The sequence below is a fragment of the Hakea prostrata genome, chromosome 5, assembly GCF_041222555.1.
Source record: "Hakea prostrata isolate BN-2017 chromosome 5, UWA_Hpros_2, whole genome shotgun sequence".
Lineage (NCBI taxonomy): Eukaryota > Viridiplantae > Streptophyta > Magnoliopsida > Proteales > Proteaceae > Hakea > Hakea prostrata.
Window position 1 is genome coordinate 44,833,684 of NC_142604.1, and position 20,683 is coordinate 44,854,366.

General features: G+C 36.4%; 1 protein-coding gene across 1 annotated transcript in view; it reads right to left on the reverse strand.

Moving 5' to 3' along the window:
- LOC149016079 (anaphase-promoting complex subunit) overlaps positions 1–20,683 on the reverse strand; it is a 42,564-nt gene that overhangs the window by 11,964 nt on the left and 9,917 nt on the right. Inside the window, exons 5-14 of the mRNA XM_089157209.1 lie at positions 17,332–17,509; positions 17,162–17,240; positions 16,965–17,050; positions 12,933–13,059; positions 12,806–12,838; positions 8,331–8,579; positions 6,350–6,427; positions 5,975–6,237; positions 3,016–3,075; positions 2,864–2,931 (exon numbers count right to left, since the gene is read on the reverse strand). Of these exons, the coding sequence (XP_089013335.1) occupies positions 2,864–2,931; positions 3,016–3,075; positions 5,975–6,237; positions 6,350–6,427; positions 8,331–8,579; positions 12,806–12,838; positions 12,933–13,059; positions 16,965–17,050; positions 17,162–17,240; positions 17,332–17,509 (1,221 nt within the window). The remainder of the gene's footprint in view (positions 1–2,863; positions 2,932–3,015; positions 3,076–5,974; positions 6,238–6,349; positions 6,428–8,330; positions 8,580–12,805; positions 12,839–12,932; positions 13,060–16,964; positions 17,051–17,161; positions 17,241–17,331; positions 17,510–20,683) is intronic.

Sequence of the window (20,683 nt, forward strand, 5' to 3'; positions counted from 1 at the left end):
AAGCTGCCTCAGATCTGATGATAAAGTTAATTATTGAAGAGTAAATATAGTATGGGAAACTATGTAACCCTAATTGTGAAGGTAAATTAGGCATTCATCAGTTGAGAGAGTGTGATCAAGGCATGTAAAGCAAGCTGGTCTGGCAGGTGAAGCACGAGGAAACATGCCTAAATCTTTTCGATTCGATCCAGTATTAATATGTAGGATTTTTTTTAGAAATGAAAAAATGGGCACTTGGAACTGGGGAAGTTATTAAGTTTGACATGATAGATGGTCATTCCTTCTACTCTGATTGAGCTGATTCCTTTGCCTCTCTCTATGTTCCAGGGCCATATTACAAAAGCTTTGGAATTTATTTCAAACGGAAAAATCGGTGTTACTCTACGTCAAGGTTGTCAAGGTGGCAAGAAGACCAAAGCAGTTGGGCTCCGCCTAGGCGGCAATAAGGCAACCAAAGCGGTTGGGCCAATTTTTTTTAATATGACTACTTTTATGCTGATAAATTTTTATTATAAGCTAAAAAAACATTCAAGAATCACATTCATCTAAATAAAACAAGCATTCAAGAATCATAATTATGAATGATTATTCAAAAAAGAACACAAACATAAGTTCATCTTATCAAGCATCACAACATATGACTATAATCTATATCAAATTATAAAATATGAAAATGGAAGTACCAATTTTACATTTTTACTTACCTCTATGATAGTGTGTTGCCAAATAAGTGCATTATCCATTTAATGATTCATTGATTCCCAATTCCAAAATGACTAACTATTAAGTTCATATACGGCTTTGTCGAATAAAATTTGATTTTTAAAAAAAATAAAGAAAAAAGATTATCATGTACAAAATGTCAAAAAGGTGATCGTTTTGGCATCTAGGGGACAAAATGGTCGCAATTAGGTGAAAAAGCAGGCAAAAACTGCATGTCAACAAAGCGGTTCAAAACAAGGCGGGTGAAAAACCGCCATGCCACCTAGGCGGGACGCTTTGACAACCATGTCTACATCTCTAACTCCTAATTGCTCTTAATTTCATGAGACCCACTCTTGTCAAGGCAGCTTCCCTGCCCATTTCAGCTAACACTCCTGAGTGCAGCTGTTTTTTGTCCTCTTTTGCAGGTTATAAAATTAAGTCATCTTGAGATGCTCTGCATATAAATAGTTCAAGGCAGATAGAGCAAGCTACTCAGGGTGTAGCCTTGCAAAGCAGTTCTGAAAGGAAGCTTATGCATGGAATTACCCAGTGATAATGTGGTAAAGAGGGAATGCATATGCTGTCTAGGTGTGTTATGTGCTTACATCAGGAAGAATCCTTTCAGCATATTTTCATTGAACTTGATTATCTCAAACACGTCTGGATAGCTTTTAAAAACAGATTGCCTTGAGTTGTCATGGGAAGCACATTCAAAAAAATCAGCAGTTACAAGGTGATGTTCTCAAGAGGCAAGAGTCTTGGGCCTCAAGGAGGTGCAGTGCTCTGGTTTTATTTTGGTCCGCTACTTTGCTTGGCTTGTAGGAAACTCTAACAATGCTACAGGTTTTCAAGAAACTCGAGTCAGATTCTTTCCCTAAGGTTAAGGGGGCTTAAGGTTTTAGCTTAAACTTTCAAGTCTTATTCAATAGCAGATTACAAAGTTCAAGCAGGCTGAGAGCTATGTTAGAAGTATTTTGGTGCCCCCCAACCTCACATGTGAGTTGAATTGGGTGAAACAATTATTGACTAAGCTTGGGAATGAAAGTACATCTCCTATGCAATTGTGGTGTTGCAAACAGGCTGATGTTTATATTGCCTCAAATCTGATGTTTCATTAAAGAACGAAAACTGTCACTCAGTTCAAGAAAAGCTGCAACAAGGATTCACCTCGCCTACATGTTCATAAAGGAAAAACAACTTTCATATTTATTTACAAAGTCTTTGGGGAGTGCTAGAATGAAATATATTTTTGTAACAAGCCGGGCATAATCAATATCTAACCTCCAGCCTGAGTAAGAATGCTAGAACAGTATTTACTGTTTACTGTTACAGTAAGGGGTAGTTTTTCACCCAAAGAAAAGTTGGGGGGCAGTTTAGGTGTTCTCTTACTTTTTGTTGCCCTAGTTGTTTCATACATCATTATCTATAGTGAATGAAGTGGGACCTCCAACAATAAGTCGAATACTCCCAAGGTTACACAGTTCCATCGGTTTCCATTGTTTATCTTTCTTTTCTTCTTCTTTTCCCTCTTCTTCTCTTTCATTAATAACAGATAAAAGTATTCATGGGTATCTTCAGTGAATCTTGCATCCCCTAGCATTCTTTCCAATGAGTACTCAGGTGCCTCCTAAAGCACCTTTCAATATGCCGACCAATATCAATTCGGAGAACCTTACCAAAGATAAAAAGAACCTACAGGAGCAAATAATATATCATTTTATCCCATTATTTATGGCCTCACCTTTTAAACCAATTCCGCTATACTAACTACATTTCCATATATGATGGTAAATTACTTTACCATGTGTGTGACCTGGGAGGGGGGGTGTTATATGTAACATACACATACCTTCACATACAACTAGAAGAGGTTTTATTGGGAAACAAAATTAACAGCTATAGAAGCACTCACAGGTTAAACTAATCTTCCGATTCTAGCTACTGCAAGGTAGCATTCAAGTCCCAAATCACATAGCTTCATAATTAAACTTGTTTATGGGTAAAGACAACAGAAAAATTCATCCTTTAAACTGAGAGACTAAAACCATGGATGCAACTTTTAATTCCAAAAAGTCAAGCAGTTAGGAAAGAAAAAACTGCCCATGCACACTAACAAATTGCATGGCTGCTATTGATATGATGAAGAAAGTAATCTGACCTTTATATCCTTTAAATATTGCCAGGTGTTGTATAAGTTTGACATATGCTAACGCCACATCAGCCGAACTAGAAAACCCAACAAGGTGCAACCATTTAAGACAAATCCAAACAAAAGGTAAGGTGTAGAAAAATGAATATACTTCATGGTACCTCGAAGAATCAGCAAAAGATGTCACGTAGATCAATGCATTTAATCGAGCTAAAGGGGCACTGAGTAAAAGGAAAATAATTAGAAAGATAACCCTAGATCACCAACAATTAGAACTACCAAGTACAATAAAATGTAGTAGTACACCAAAAAAGAATTTTCACACCCCTTGGGAGGGCTAAATGAAGTATAATCAGGAAATGTGAACATGAATAATAATTGTTAAGCTTAGGAAAAGAAACAGTTTGTTATTGTTTATTAAAGAAAATAAAGATTTGGCAGCAAAAAATTTCTACTACACAATTGTCTAATGTCTACACACTAAAGAAACACAATAAATTTTCACCGGAGTTGGTTCCACAGAACACATAAATTTTCAGAGAAAAGGACAACCCATAGCGTGCAAGACAATGAATCAACCCAAATGAAATAAAACAATGACAGCAATGATGGGGATGACGATTTAACCAAGAATAATAACTATGTTTGATACTTCAGCACTTGCAACAGAAGTTTTTTTGACTAATAAACAAGTGGAAAACTGGACAGGTCACAAACGGATATGGCAACTCCAGATTTCAGGCATAGAGGGCACAGGCAAGTGCCTGAAACCTAAGCACAAGATCTAGATACAAGACTGATCAAACAGTTGCTAAAGCTGCAACAGTGACTGTATGAGCTAATTTCCAAAACCCAATCCCTGTCTTAAGCCCATTCCCACCCTGACCCTTATTTAGGACATAAGTGTCTTGTCCCTAACTCTAACCTAGCAAGCCAACCCAAACCCAATCCTGCCATGATTGTCCCTGATTGGGCCAGGTCAGGACTGGTTGGCCCTATCCCTGTCCCTAATTGGATGAGATGCCCAATCAAATAATGAAGCTTTCCAAAATCTAGACTCTTATTAAATCTAAAATAGGAACCAAAATAAAAAAAAATACAAACTTCAAAGATGATATTATTAAACTTGATAAGATAATACCTTAACTAGATGAACACAGGAAAGTAAAACTTTCACAATCTAACCTGTTAGTTAAATCTATATCATTTGTAATTAAAAAAAAAAGAGAGAGGTAAATTAGAGAAACAATATAACTTTAAAGCTGTGATTATTATCTATGTCCTTGTCAAATTTAATATCAATAATATTCAACTAGATGCACAATAAGAAAATAAAACATTCATAATCTAATTTGTTGTTAAATTTGAATAGTTTGATATATCAAAAGAATAAATAGATAAGTAATAAATTTCCAACTTTAAAAAAGCTATTAAGTTTGATATCAAATGCCAAAAGAATATCTCAAGCAAACTAAAAATAAAATGCACAAAATATAAATCGATTTCAACTCCATTTTGTTTCCTAGACTACAAAACAATAGAACAAATTATAAATCCTTATTGTTGCCTTGACTACTAAAAAAACAGGGAAAAAATCCAAAATTAGGGTCAGGATCAGAGCCAAAATCAAGGACGGGTTACGACAGGTGGGACAAACACTAATCCCAGGCCCGCCCTTGGCCCTAATTTAGGGCCAATATATTTTATCACTAACCTTTTCTCAAGGCCAAAATCTTGAGCCTAGGCCTTGTTTAGGCTTAAAGCAAGATGGGGTGGTCAAGGCCACCAGAGCCAAACTTGCACCCTAGTGGCTACACTCATGACAAGCTCAACCTCATACAACAATCCAACCTTACCCAACTAAATGGGTTGCCTGTATGAATCCTTGAGAAGGTGAAATATTAAAACTAGAAGTCAAGAAAATGAACTCAACCACAAAAGGGGGAACCTAGTGTTAGTGTCTTCTGCCAAGGAGGCAATTTTCTTACGAGCCTTATCTCAACAATTTTTGCTGACAAGCTGTTTCGATACCTTGTCCTCAGTCTACGATTGTGGCCACCAACTATTGTGCCAAGGCTCGCCCCTAAAAGGAACAAAACTACATTAACTACAAATCAGCTTAAGAAAAACTCCAAGTGGCCAGCTAGTTACAGCTACCCAGATCATAGTCCTTCAGTCAGCTCTCTTTGTCATCATAATTGTAAAAAGACCTAAAGTATGCATGTCATTCCTCACCACTTTCTCCTAGGGTCAGTTGGGCCAGTCGCCTACCCCCTGCCCCCAGCTAGATTGAATCAAGCCACTCCTACACACTGGAGCATGTGAAAGCCTCCTTCGAAGAAGGGTATGTCATCTCAAATGACTTATTCTCTTGTAACTTTAGCTGGAATCAGAACTACTCCCAGTCCCATACCAGCTCTAGGCCTTTAGATGATGATTAATTATATTATACTTCCAGGTTTTACCACTCAACCATCTCAACAACCTCATCTCTCCTCTGGTTAACTTATCTATGTGCACCTGCATATTTAGTAAAAAGACAACAGCATATTTGTCTGCTCAATATGCTTATAGAATCTGACACCGTTGTTGCATCAATCATCCAGTTAATACATGAAATGACAAGTGGTGACTGTAACAAAAACCTAAACCTATCAAGGATTTTAGGCTGAAGCTAGTAGAAACAGATTAAGGTGGTATACACTAAGAAGTTGAATTTTAGAACCCAATTGATGAATAAAGAAGTAAGCAGTGAAGTTTGAGTTAGGTACTTAGATCACCAAGAAAATTCAATAGAATTTATGTTAGTGTAGAACTAGGTCTTGATTGGAGGAAGATCAATAAATTTTGAAATAGGGTTTGCATAGGGCTGAAAATCCAGCTAGATTTTCCTCTCTGCCATGCTTAACAGTGGCTTCAATATAGCAGGTATCTCTCAACACTATGTAGATTACAATGGAGATAATAATGTCATGCATTTAGTACAGAGTATTCTCAAAAGTTTGGGCATCTCTGGGGCTCTGAAATTAAGGTTTATGAAGAATTATTAACAAAGACAACAGACAAAGTTAGAAGGCAAACAGAGTGGAATGTAAAAGTGATTTGATATCAATACTTTACCTGCCATATAGCTCCCAGGCAGTGGCTCGGAGTAGGTATGATGCACCAGATAATTGCATCACATACCCAGGAATAGAACTTGGTTGTGAACCAAACTGGAAAGCATTGCAAGAACCTCCAGACTCATCCTCCTGAGATAAAACTGACGAAACCATGGGCTTGTGTAGGCTCTTTAGCCATGCAGTACTAAATGCACCATCAATTGTCAGTGATGCGCCATCTGATCCAAATTCACTAAGCAAATACGAACTTAATCTCAGTTCCTGCATTAACCCGCAGCAGAAAATTTTGTTGAGTAGTTTCACTAGCATGATACTTGGGAATGTATAAATTGCAAAGAACAAAAAGCACAAGTATCAATGCTATTCTCACTACCTTGCAAACATCAGCCGGAGATGTTTTGAGCTTCATGGAAGCCTTGGGACCAAATGAAAGCAACGCTCTTTTCACATGCTGCAAAAATTGTGCTTATTGCTGAGAAACGAAAATACTTGTTCCACCACAGAACTTAAGACAACACTAGCATCCTCAGTCTAAACTAAGATCAATGAATTTCACATGCATCTCTATTGCCATCCCCAAAAAAGTAATAAAACATAACCAAAATAAACTCCTAAAAAGAGAAGCATAACACGCAGGCAGTATGCTGGTAGGCAGAATATATGACTGATGCCCACCATGACACTTAAGACAGCAAAAGAATCCTCAGTCCAAACTAAGATCAATGAATTTCACATGCATCTCTATTGCCACATCACCAAAAAAGTAATAAAACATAACCAAAATAAACTCCTAAAATGAGAAGTATAACAAGTAGGCAGTTTGCTGGTAGGCAGAATATATGACTGATGCCCCTTTAAGAGCTTTAAATACTATCCCAACGTCACAACCAAGATCAAGGTGGTCAACTATGTCACTCCTAGAAGTTAGTTAGCTATCTCTAGTTTTACTATCCCAACGTCACAACCAAGATCAATGTGGTCAATTATGTCACTCCCTAGAAGGAAGTTAGCTATCTCTAGTTTTACTCTAGGATTTATGTCCACCAATCATCTGCAGGAAGGGCCTATTTGGCTGCAGCAGGACTTCAAAAAGGAATTCATCGTGATTTCAATGTTCTTTCTATGAATCAGCATTCAACGTGTATTTCTGAATAATATCATTTTTCAACTATTCAACCATTTTACCAAGCTCAACATTAGCCAGATTAGTCAACATACTCCCAATCTGTTTCTTCTGTATTGTCATCAAAATTTGGAGTATTATTTCTATGAAAAAATACCATTTATGGGTATTTCAATTTTCAATTGAGATATCCAAATCGGATGTTAGGTGATTTATCCTCTAACAAGGATAAAAGATCCCATTGAAGCGGCTAATAGCATGCACCTAATCGCAGGCATATTCTATGCACCACAAATTGTCTAGTATCAGAAATAGCCATTCCAGATATTACCCATCTGACAGAGTGCCGGGTGAGTTTATAAACAGCATGTGAGGTGGGTTCAAAAAGACAGTTTGGTTCCTATCCAGAGTGGATTATATATTTTTGTTATTCTATTATACATAATTTTAAATTACTATATCATAATATCATTAGATATGATCAAGGTCTCATTTATTAGTATTTAACAGACATGAGACATCAAAAGCCAATGGAACTATTTTAATCACATTCCACTGTCTCAACTCCTGATGAAATCATACCAAAGACTTGATTTGGTTCCAGAGGATGAATCAGCTATGGACAGTTACAGTAAAATTTCATTTTTGAACAAAAATTCAATTTTGATTTATTTCTTCTATTCAATGGCCGCAACAGGTATGGATATACTTAACACCATGATTTTGAAACAGAAAAGAGTGTTGGTTTTCAAGGAATTCATTGCAGTGCATATCTACTTTTGGTTACATTCGAGGTCACCCAATCAATTAGTGAATTCATATTAAATTTACTAAGTTTGTTTTATTTTGACAACATTTTCCTTTAAAGTCTCCTATTACAAGGAAATGGAATTTTTTTTCACAAAACCAAGATGTCTGTAGCTTGCATGACAAGAACCAATTCATTACATCATTTGAACCAAAAATTATGGTGCAGAAATGTACATTAGTCAGGCAATAAGAAACCCCATAAAGAACAGACTTACACAGTGCCCCAGCAAAGGATAGAACACAGCATATCATGAATACAGCTTTTGTTTCCAGATTTCAGTAAAATCTTGAGGGAAAAAGAATAACAAAACCAATCAAATTAAATTTCAAAATAAAAAATCAGTGCAAAAAAATTGTCAATTTTCAAAAACACATCTGTTGATTAGAAACGCAGAAAGACACATTAATGAATTGCTCTTACTGTTAGATTGAATTTCGCCATTGCCAGCCGATTGGAGGCTACAAGCAAGGGCAGCTTCAGGATTTCTGCTCTCTTTAGAGACCTTCTAAGCAACACAAACAATTGTTGCTGGATAGACAGTGAAGTACCAATACTTGTAACTGGTGAATGTGATGAATCAAGTATACCCGTTGTGCTTGAGATACCGATTTCAGATAACAGGTTGCAAATAGCTGTCAATGTGTAAGCAAGACAAGTATCATTATTGTGCTGCAAAAGGAAAGAATTGATCAGTCCTTTGGTCCAGACCAGAAAGTCTGCTCAGTAATGCAAAAGGATAGTTAAAAAAATTGTGAAAGAATGATACATTCTGATTTCTTTTTTTTCTGTTTTTTTTTTTTTTTTTTTTTTTTGGGGGGGGGGGGGGGATGTGAATAAAAAAGAGAACAACAAGAGAAGACGCAAAGGGGGAAAGAGAGAAGGGGAGGTTCCAGGACTAAGCCAGCCTAGGAGGAATTAATAATGAGCTATCAAAACCCCAAGTAAACACAATGAGCTTGTTCCTTGGGGAATCTGCAAGAGATTTACAAGGACAAAGGGAAAGCTCGCAACTAAATTCCTTGCAGGTGGCCTACCAAATCTGGTATAGAGATCTGGATTTGGTAGTCCATTTGCAAATGTTGCACTACATCCAAGAGAGATACATACACCAAACATCAGCTTCTTAACTGTATCAGCAATTGAGGAACCACTAGAGGATGAGGGCAGCCAGCGGCATACAGTGTCAAAGGACTGTGGATTGTGGAAGTCTGAAGAGAGGCTAAATGGAGGCGAAAGCAAGGATCCAGATGGCTCGGTAAACAGGTAGGTAAAGAAGAGTTGAGGGGTATTTTTGTCCACAAAACAAAAGATACAGGAAGGGAAACAGAAACCTAATGGTGTTGAGGAAAGATTGGGTGGGAAGGCAATGACTGAGGGCTGTCCAAACTGCGAACCATAGACACCACGTGTGGCCTTAGAACTAAACTAGATTGGACCACGAAACCCTGTGCCAAGCAGAGGTAGTGGAAAGATGCCTTTCTTGATGGAAGCTAGAGAAAGCTTATCACAGGGAAGAGTGGGAGAGAGGTTAGGTTCTCAAGTTCTGCTATATAAAGGTATCAACTATAGATTCCTTGTACATATGAGATTGCAAGAAGATGATGAATGGGGCCAAACAAGATTTACTGTTAAGGTTTTTTTTTGTTTGTTTGTGGGGGGGGGGGGGGGGAGAATGAAGGGTTGCAAAAGTTCCAGTCTAGTGGGAGTGGATTAATAGCCAAGGTCTAACACCAACTTATTGGAATGGAGTTCACTATTGAAGTTCTGAATGCATGATTCAAATCTCGAGGTAATCAGGTAGCTGGCTTCTCTTTTTTTCATTTTTTTTTTTTTTTTTGGGGGGGGGGGGGGGGGATGGTGGGAGAGGGACTTATTTATGAAAGTCTAGAGTCTAGGATTCTAGTTGCATAAAATTAATAATAAGATTTACTTAATCATGGTTATTGTTTGAGGCTAGGAATCTCAAACCAGTAAATTAGTAGCAGAAGAAGGATGATAGCAAAAGAAGATCCACCTGGCTTCTAACTTGAAGTTATCAATTGGATTGAACACAAATACGTTTCTCTAATAAGACAGTCTTCACTGTGGAAGAATTTTTGCATAAAAGGCCTCCACAAGCATGAAAGATCTCAGAGCCAGCAATGGCTTTGACCCATTGAGAAACAACTAATATGCTTGAGTTGTCAAAACTATGTCAAAACCTAGTATTTTTCCTATGCCAACCCCCGGTTCAAGGAACCAAAACTACATTCAATTATATGTGAAATATGCAAATTTCTAATGCTAGGGATTTTATCAAGTCTAAAATTTTCATAAATCTTAGTATGGAAGAATATTGCTAAAAATCAAAAGTGTGACTAAATGTTAATTTGCTTTTATGACAAAAAGATTTTTTTTCATATAGAGTACAAGACATATTTACTTAAATCATGTACGCAAAAATAAGTGTTTGTGGGGGTGCCTATCCAACTTTTCAGACATGTATCCACAAGTTTCAAAGGGGGTCAGTGAACCTCAAATAGGTTAATAGGTCAAAACTTGCAAAATAATAGTCAAAACCATAGAAAAAAATTTCAAGGGAAACTCAAGTTTCGACCAAGTGAAAATGGGAAACCTAGGTGGTGGGAAATTGGGAAATTTTGAGGAAACTTACTCTGCATTTAAGCTAATTAGAGTATAAAGAACACATTGACTGGATTTTGCTAAAAAAATCAATGTAGATATCATTTAATGTACATAACATCAATGTAGAATTGTTTAATAAGTACACTATAAACTTAACTACTTAAATACATAACATTCAATATATAATTTATAACTTCAAAACATCAAATACAAAGTAATTGACAATAAAAGGAAAGTACAACTCAGTGCCAAAAGGAGTGCTTCGATGGATCCATCCTGTGAGCTGAATATTACTATGCCTGTAACATCCTCCTCTCCAACCAACAAACATAGACATCCAATGACATTTTATACCTATGCTTGTCAATGTAATCGACAATTGTAACTTTATAAGTTTGGTCATCAACATGCCTATGATAACCAGTCTAAGGGAATACTCAATTTGGATAAAGAAGTCCTGATGGAGGGGGTATTTGTCGTGGTATTTGGGGAAACATCAAAGAAACAAAAAAAATTAAAAATTAGGAAAGCTACGAAACTTGAAGGAAAAAATCACAGGTTTCCATAAAATCCCAGGTTTCCCAAGTTTCCCCCAAATTTTCCAGATTTTCACGAAATTTCCTAGGTTTCCACAAAATTTCCCAAGTTCTCACGAAATTTTGGATTTTTTTTTTCTCATGAACCAGCTGGTCCAGTTGGGTTGAACTAGGTTTTGATGAAATTTCGACTGTTTCAATTGAAACTTGGGATTCTTTTTCGGTCCTTTGTTTTTTGTTTCGAGGTTCCCAAAATGGGAAAATTTCGCAAGTTTCAACCGAATTTTGTTCTATGGTCAAAACCATTAAACAAGGTCGAAATCCAAGAAACTAGTTTGAGATATGATATTTTTTAAGAATAAATACATATCCCTTTTCAAAATCCTAGGAAACTAAGATTTGCTTCAAAGATGTGGAACCATGTAAAATAAAGCTAACCAAATAAATTAAATAGCACTTCGAATTTAAGCAAAATAGGTTCAGGTTTAATAAAACACACAAAAGACAAGCCTAAAATAAAACCAAATATGAAAGCACTAAATCAGCAACAAGTTAGGTCTAACGGTGGCCTCCTTTGAATTTCTTCTGACATCAGTAGGTCGTCAGATCTGCATCACCGGTAGTTTGATTAACATTTCTCATTGATTTCTTCTAACTTCTATTCCTAAAATTTCTAGTACTTGAATCTTGAAACCATGAACATTAAGTCTATACTAACAGTCTATTGGTCAAAGCCATGGTTATCAAGGCGACAAGGCAACCGAAGCGATTGGGAAGTGCTTAAGCGCCTTGGTGATAAAGCAGCACCAAGGCGGCAATACATCGACCCAATTGTTTTAGTACATAATACAACTACTTTATGTGGCAAGAATGGAATACTAAAAACTTGCAAAGTTTTACTATAAGCTAAACAATAACAAAGAATCATAATTATGAAAGATTATTATAAAAAGACAGACATAAGTTCATCTCATCATAATACAAATTTACAATAGGACTCAAGTACATTAAAGAACCCTTTATATCACAAAATTTAAAAAGCTCTCTTATAAATTGAGGGGAAATCCTTTTTCGTCGTATGGAGGAAAAAAATGCATGATGTGGTGTACAATATAAACAATTGTTGGCTTGTTGCTTACCCAACTTTTTCTAAGTAGACAAATCGTTTTCAAATCCAAATCTGAATTTTAATTTGTCCGCTTTATTTTGAACCAATAAATTAATTAAACACATTATTCTGAATAATTCTACATCCAATGATTCCCAAATCCGAAATAAATAACTGTATATTCATACATCGTTCTGTAGAATAAAATTTGATGTTTTAAATAAATCCCAAGATAAACAAATCTAGACAAAATTTCAAAAAAGTAACTGCGCCTTGGCGGCAATACATCGGATAAACCGATAACCCGTCTAGGCGATGAAGTGGTCAAAACTCTGCATGTCAATGAAGCACCTCAGCGCCTAGGGGTCAAAAACTGCCTAGGCACGCCTTGGCGGATGCCTTGATACCAATGGTCAAAGATAGCCATCCTCATGTGTAATACAGTGGACAATCTTGATAAGCCTACCAGAAAAAGACAGTAAAAACAGAAACTTCACATAATAACTCCAATTAAAACCACTATGTTTGGGGCTTTGGGTTCATCTTGGTTGAAGAATAAATTGAAACACCACATTGCTACTTGCTGGTGAGAACAAAGATTTGAAAACATAAATTAACAGCATTACCTGTTGAGAGGCTCTCACAGCTTCAGTTAGGACCTGAGAAGTTGGTAGTATTGAGAAGATTGAGTCAAGGAAAGCAAAATGAAAACCATATTAACTTATTTCAAGGCACAATTCGTCAACATAATACCTCCAATGATTGCTTAGGATGCCCAAAATGACAATGCATCAGACCCAAACAAAATAGAGCAGTTTCATAGTTTCCAAAACTCCTAAAAGAAGGAGATGGAGTTGTATCGATCCCTTCTGCCCCTGCACTTCAATGCAAAAACAGTTTTGTTAGAAACTTCATCTCATATCAATTGCAGGCTGGGGGGGGAGGGGGAAGGAAAGCGGGCTGTTTCTTTCTCATAGCTGGAAACTATTATCAGCATTGTTTCAAGATGTTTTCCACTAAAATAACTGATCTTTGTTATGTTACACGTCTTGACCATGGGAAATGGATAGCAAAAAATATCCCGTCACTGGGATCATCTCTCAGTCAGCCAAATGAACCCTGTGATGACTAGCTTTGACGAATAGTGACTTAGGCATAATCAGAACTCTTCTAATTAAGTCGCTTAGGCATTCTAGATATAACTAATTCTCAATAAGCGGCCGCTCGATAGGAACGAATCCTTCGAGAAGAACGGGACAGAAAGGATTCTTCGAAGGGGACATATTAAAAGGACCCCAATGTCAATGTGGAGGTCCACATGGCGAAACTAATTTTAAGAACTTATAGATCATGTGAGGCAGCAAAAGAAGATTGAAAGCAATGAACATAAATTGATTTGGTAAGTTAACAAGGGTATTCTTGTCACTTTAATGTCATCAGTGAAGTTGAGAGACATATATACATGTAATGCCAAGATCTAGCCACCTTCAATTGTTTAAAGAAAATATGATACAGCTCCATCGTTAAGGTTTATCTTCCGTTATTCACTTTTTGCAAATATCCATTATCCACTGCTTTAGTAAGTAAGTGAGACATAGGGTGTTCATGGTAGTACGAATAGTTTTGGTTAGTACAAAGCAAAGTAGTGTAGACTAATCCCCACCAGAATCCAACAAGAGACCTGTACTTAACAAGAACAGAGTACAGAGTCAGAATTTAAAGACTCTGTAACTCTGAATAGACACGAAATCAGGTCAAGTGGTCTATTGTCATACAGGAATATGCCTGCTGCAGGATTTGGAATAATTATCATACAGAAAGAGACATAAGAAGTCCTAAAGCTACTAGGAAAACAACAGAACTTAAACAGAAATTTTAGACCAGAGTCCATCAGAATCAAAATAAGATCTTCAGAAAATATAGCAGCAAGAACTTACGTCTCCCCATTCAATCCAAAACAGGACAGCAGATTGAGAAATATTTTGAAAAACATAAACACAAAATTTGCAAGATACCAGAGGTGTCTGACAACCAATAGATTAGTGCATGTTTTTGAAAGAATAAGATAGATAATAAAACATAAATTCTGGTTTCAAAACTGTCCAAAAATTCCCTAGAGAATCACTCAAACTGAACCTGGGATTAACTCAAAAGAAACATCACAGACTTCAAAGTCGTTGCTGGAAAAGGAAGTTTATCAAATCAATTTCATATCTAGGGACTTAGACCTGTAGACTCATATATAGAATTAACAGCAGTTACCAATATTTTAGGCCCATTAAAATTGTCTATTACAAGGAAATCCCCATCAGACCAAAGGCTCACCATATAAATAACTAAACCATAAACTAATTAACACCTTTGCTCAAAGTACAAGGGTGTTTTGGATCTTCTATATTTTGAACCACTATGTGAGCTCTCTATTTTTTTTAACCCTTCTATGATCAAAATTTTGAGGACAAAATTTTTATAAGGGAGGAGGAATGTAACAGCGGTGATGAAAGTACAAGCGTACCTTAGACATTTCACATTGTTATATACTCATTGATATTTTATGTATGAACCAATATAGGGAGAATAAAGTTGTCAAGATTTTATTCTGTCAAATCTAATACATAAGCCGATGAGTAACTGGATGGTTAACCGTCACCCTAGTTAGAAATAAGGTCCAAGGTTCGATGACCATTAGATGCATTAGAGAAGTATACTACGTTTATAACATTATTTTGACCTCACTCTCTACATCTAATCTGGAAACCATGTTATGAAACAAAGAAGGAAGTTCCTCACAATTAACTAGAAATTAGAATAATAAGAATTACAATATTGAGAAGAGACAAATAGGGGAAGTCCATGCATGGAGTTTGTGAGAATTAAGACAAGAAGGAGTGGAGGTATTGAGATTGAGAAGAAGAATCAGACCAAAATAGAAGGAGATTCAAATAAGAGACGAAAAAAGGAAGTTGATGCATGGATATTGAGAGAATTAAGAATCAAGAACAACAGCAACAACAAGAAGCCTTGTCCCAACTAAATGGGGTGGCTACATGGATTCTTGCCTTCCAATCAGCTCTATTTGAGGCCTACTATATACAAGGCCTAAGCTATGCATATCCTTTCTCACCACTTCTCTTTAGGTTGGTTATCTTAGGTCTGCCGCTAGCTCTTCTAATTTCTTCAATCTGGAATATATCACTTCTCCGTACAGGGACATTTATAGGCTTCCATTGAAATGATTGTGCCACCTTAAACGACTTTCTCGTAGCTTATCACTTATTGGAGCTACTCTCAATCTATCTCTAATATCATCATTCCTTATCTTATCATTCCTAGTTTTGCCACTCATCCATCTTAACATCCTCATTTCTACTACATTGAGTCTATCAATATGATGTCTCTTAACAGCCCAACACTCTACACCATACATCATAGCTGGTCGAACGACGCTCCTATAGAATATTCCTTTGAGCTTTCGAGGAATACATTGATCATACAAGACCCCAAACGCACCTCTTCACTTCATCCACTCTATTTTAATTCTTTGAGAAACATCATTCTCTATATCACCTTTAAAGGTACAATATTATCTATAATCAAAATGCTTTTAGTGTACAACCGATCTTACTTTATATTGGATTGACACATCATATACAAATTAATTACTCAGATAATGTTTTCTACAGCTCAATTAATGTTTTATCTGATTGGATTTCAAGTTACGTTCCTATTGATTTGATAATCATCGTATAATTAGTTTAAATTTCGAAACACATTGATTTACGTTGCTTAATATATGTCATACATTGATTATCTTTTATGGATTTGTATAAGGAGCATGTCATTGGAAATTGGTTGTATATATTTCATCAATGCATGCCATGGTCATAATTGCATTGTTGTAAGCGTTTGATGTAAAGCATTGGGCTCTTGGATGAAAAGTGGATATATGTAACGGCACAAGCCATGTAACGACATAGAACATCCATTGAGTTTAAACACTTAGCTTAGGGTAGATGCATGTAAAGTATTGGTGTCTTGAGTGAGCTAGATGATAGGGTTACGCAAAGACATAAGCCATGTAACGGAATGGACCGTCCACTGAAATTGAGGCACTTCGCTTAAGGTAGATGTAAGTGAGGCATTGGTGTTTTGGGTGAGGAGGATGGTAGGTTGTAGCACAACACAAGCCATGTAACAGCATGAATTATCCATTAAATTTGAGACACTTGGTGCAAGCATTCCTGTTTTGGGGGTGGTGGATGATATGGTTGTGGCACGGATGTTGGATCATCCATTAAATCTGAAATGTTTGATTTAGGGGAGATGGATGTTGAGCTATATAACGTGCACAAGCCATGTAATGGCATGGGACATCTTATCAACCCTAAACTGGTGAGATAGTTGGTTTACTCATGTTTTCTCAATATGATTGAGTTTGACCAGTCTAAAAGAATTAGGCGCATATTAAGAGGCAGAGTAGAATGATGTATTTTCCCTGTTGAGGTGCAAAACTAATAGAGACATGATAAACTTCGAAACAGGGTCTGAGACGAGACACCTAGATTTAGACTCTGGGATTGCTTCTATAGTATCATGGCTTTAAATGAGTCTCATAATAAATTTAAAGTAAAAAAGGAGCACATAGTAAGTCCCAAAGAAAACGTTGGATTGATGCAGGGGGTGAGGAAGAACCTCCAATAGTATTTTGGCAATTTTTTTATTTACATCAAGTCATTAGTTTCACTAGTTTGGCACATTAGAGAATCAGTCAACCGCATACCTTACCTGTAATCAAAATAGCAGTGAAGGTTATGCAAAGCGGCGGGGTAATCATCATGGTACCGGTTATTCAAGTATCGTAAGTAATGGACCTGCATAATAAAAGATACATATAAATATCATGATCAAAGAGCACTATTTACATTTTCAACAAAGAGGGTGCATAATACAATTGTATCCATTAGACAAGCTTTAAATCTTACACGATGAAACTCTGGAGCCAGTTTCTGAAGCTGCTTTAAAACAGATTCAAATGAATTTAGTGGAAATGAACTACCATGCCTGTCAAACAGTAAATAAACAGAGTCAAGAGGCCCACGAATGGCCACGATACAATCTTTCTGTTTCAGTGAGTTAGAAACCTATTAGTTACCTCTCTATTAGATCTGCCTTCTCTCTTAAGTATCCCTGTACCTGCCAGTTAGTACGTAAAAACAGGCCACCATTTTGATCATCACCTCTTGATGCATCATCTGAAGGGCATGCAAACTCCCTCCCTTGCCTACCATCATTAATGCGCTTAAACTTAGCACCAGAGGAAACCTGGACATCTGCAAAAAACCAAGCGAATGAAGTATTCAACAATTACTATAAAAGTTCAAAGTAGCCCCTCACTTTTGGTGAGAAGAAGGGGTTTGTGGTTCATCAGTAACAGAAAATCTTACTAAGAAAGCAAAATGGACATAAGGGTAAAGCAAAAACAAGAAGAAACAAGGAGATAACAACCGGAATCTAACACCAGGCAGTAACAATGCACCTACATATTAACCCAAAATTAAATCATTCAACGTTAAAGAGGAGAACAAAAATCATAACTAATAGAACAATTAAGAACAGATAGTGGTAGAAAGTTTCACCACAGGTTTCTGCTGAAATACTGAAATATCAAATAATCTGGATTGTTTCTGAAAAGGACAAACAAAGAGGGGTCAAATATAAGAAATAATTGTTTCGGTCAAATTGGCCAAAATGCTACCATGCCCCTTGTAGTTAGATCACGTTCCACAAACCGATCTCAGAATTGTCAACCTCATTTCAACCAAAAGTCATAGGTTTTCAAACAGAATTATTGGAAGTTGGAAATCCCTAGAAAAATGGGTTTAACCTCTCAATCTATTGGATTTTTTATTTTAAGTTTTTAACCTCAACTGAATGAGAGCCAAAAAGCTAAAATCTTGCCAAAACCAACTTGAATGGGTCCAACAAAGGGATTCTTAAAATTTTGGTTATGGGGCTTATGGGGTAAAAAGGGAAAATTCAAAAGAGGTCCCTGGGTTACTTTTAAGGATATATTAGTTTAAGGACAAAGAGAAGATATGTGAAACTTGAAACCAATCTAAAAGCAGGGGACAAAGAATGTAATTTAAAAATGTCAGAGTGGTTAGGCCTCTAAATATTTTTATCTTTTTTCCTCCTTCTAGTTGTTAGGATTTCAGTACCTATAATTCGCCTAGGGAAAGAAAGGAAATTCACAAAGAACAAAAAGAACAGAAGAAGAGTAAAGAAGAAGAGAAGGGAGAGAGCTCACACATATGTGTTGATGCTCTTCCCTAATACTTTGTTTATAGTATACAATTAAATCAGTTTAGGAAAACTTTCCTATACTCAGTCGTACAAAAAAAAAAGGGTAATTTTCATATGGACCCCCTGAGCTTTGGTCTATGTCATTTTTAGTCCAAAAAAATTGAGACTTTACATATGCCTCCCCTGTACTATAGAAAAAGTCAATTTAAGGACAAATTATCATTTCCATGACCAATTTGCCCTTATTTTTTTTTTTTGGGCAAATTTCATTTGCACCCCCTGAGGTTTGGTTTATGTCATTTTTAGTCCAAAAAAGCTAAGACTTTGCATTTGCCTCCCCTGTACTATAGCTAAGGTCAATTTAAGGACAAATTATTACTTGACATTTTCTTTAGTATAGGGGAGGCTAATGCAAAGTTTCAGCTTTTTTGGACTAAAAATGACATAAACCAAACTTCAGGGGGTCCAAATGAATTTTGCCCAAAAAAAAAGAATAAGGGCAAATTGGTCATAGAAACGATAATTTGTCCTAAAATTGATTTTCTCTATAGCACAGGGGAGGCATATGCAAAGTATCAATTTTTTTGGACTAAAAATGACATAGACCAAACCTCAGGGGGTCCATATGAAAACTACCCCAAAAAAAATTGCATATTGCATGGAATCTCCCAAATCTACTAAAAAAGAAACTATCCTAAGGAGATTACTTGTCAACCATAGTTGTCACGGCGACGAGGCGATGCAAGGCGGTTTAGGCTAATTGGTGCGATGAGTCGATGAGTCGACGAAGCGCCCTCCGAGGCGCTTTTGAGGCATTTAGGTGAAATTTTTAATGTACATCTCATTCACTCTAAATCTATCATATCTTATATAATAAAAAAAACTAATATCAGACTACCTCAAGTCATTCAACATACTACAAACCACACATAATAGGTCCTAAATAAAAAGTCGCGAGAAGAAAGGAAGAGAAAAAGTTGTTTGTCGCTGGCCACTGCTTGCCTTAGTGTCGTCGCGGGAATGGAAGAGAGGAAGAGAGGAAGAGAGAAAGAGATTAGGGATTAGAGTGAGAGTGAGAGTGTGAGACTTGAGTCAAGAACTTATTCTCTTTCGATTTTGTTTGTTTTTATTTTTATTTTAACATTTGATCACATGTAGTGTCATTATACATATGCATATAGGTTCAAACAATAGATACTTTACAATCGGAATCTAATAAGTATTTCAATATATGCCTTCGATTAGGCATCTTTCTCGTGATTTAAAAAAAATAAAAAAATAAAAAGCGGGCACCTTATTGCCTAAAAATAAGGCGACGCCAATTTGAGGCGCTCCGAAGGAGCCCAAACGCCGAGGTGACGCCTTGACAACTATGTTGTCAACCAAGCAATAAAAAAATTAAAAAGTAACCAAAATAGAAACTTAAGCTAAAATAGAAAGTGAAAAATTAACACTCCCTCTCAAGCTAGACTATACATATCAAAAGCTCCATGATGAGGACATCAGTGAGCAGTTCCGAGTTTACCGGCGACGCCGACGTAGAGATCATCCCACGACAGCATCTATGTGGATGGATGATGAGTTCAGAGGTTATCGGATTGCTAAGATCCTATGGTTCGATGAGAAACACTGCTCATAGGCAGTTTGTTATGTTATTTTCTTTAGTCTTAGAGGGTTGGGTAGTAGTTTACTATTGAAATATTTTAATTTCATGTTTGAGTCTTTATGGGCTAGGCCTAGAGTCTATTTTGACCCAATTTTGAATTATTTTGGGTTTGGGTTATATTTACAACTTAAGTTGGGGTTATTTTGGGAATTAAACATGTAGGGTTGTGAGAGATCAATTTTTTATTTAAACCTTGTATGAAATTCGTTTTTGGCAATCAATGAATGAAAAAAAAAGAATTAGAAAAGAAGCTCACGCTGCTCCCTCCAAGCGGTACTAGTTCTTCCCCCTCTACTAGTTCTTCCCCCTCTCTCCAGGTAAGCTCTCTCTCCTCCTTTCACCCTTATTTCCCACTAGAAAAATTCCTCTTGCTCTCCTCTACAAAGATCTACTCTCTTTTTTCTCAAAAAATACCTAGTTTCTTTCCTGCAAATCTTCTTCTTCTTCCCCAAATCCCACAGTTCTGTTTTTTTTTTACATCACTCCAGCTTGGAATAACAAAAACATACTAAAAAAAAAAAAAAAAACTTCATTA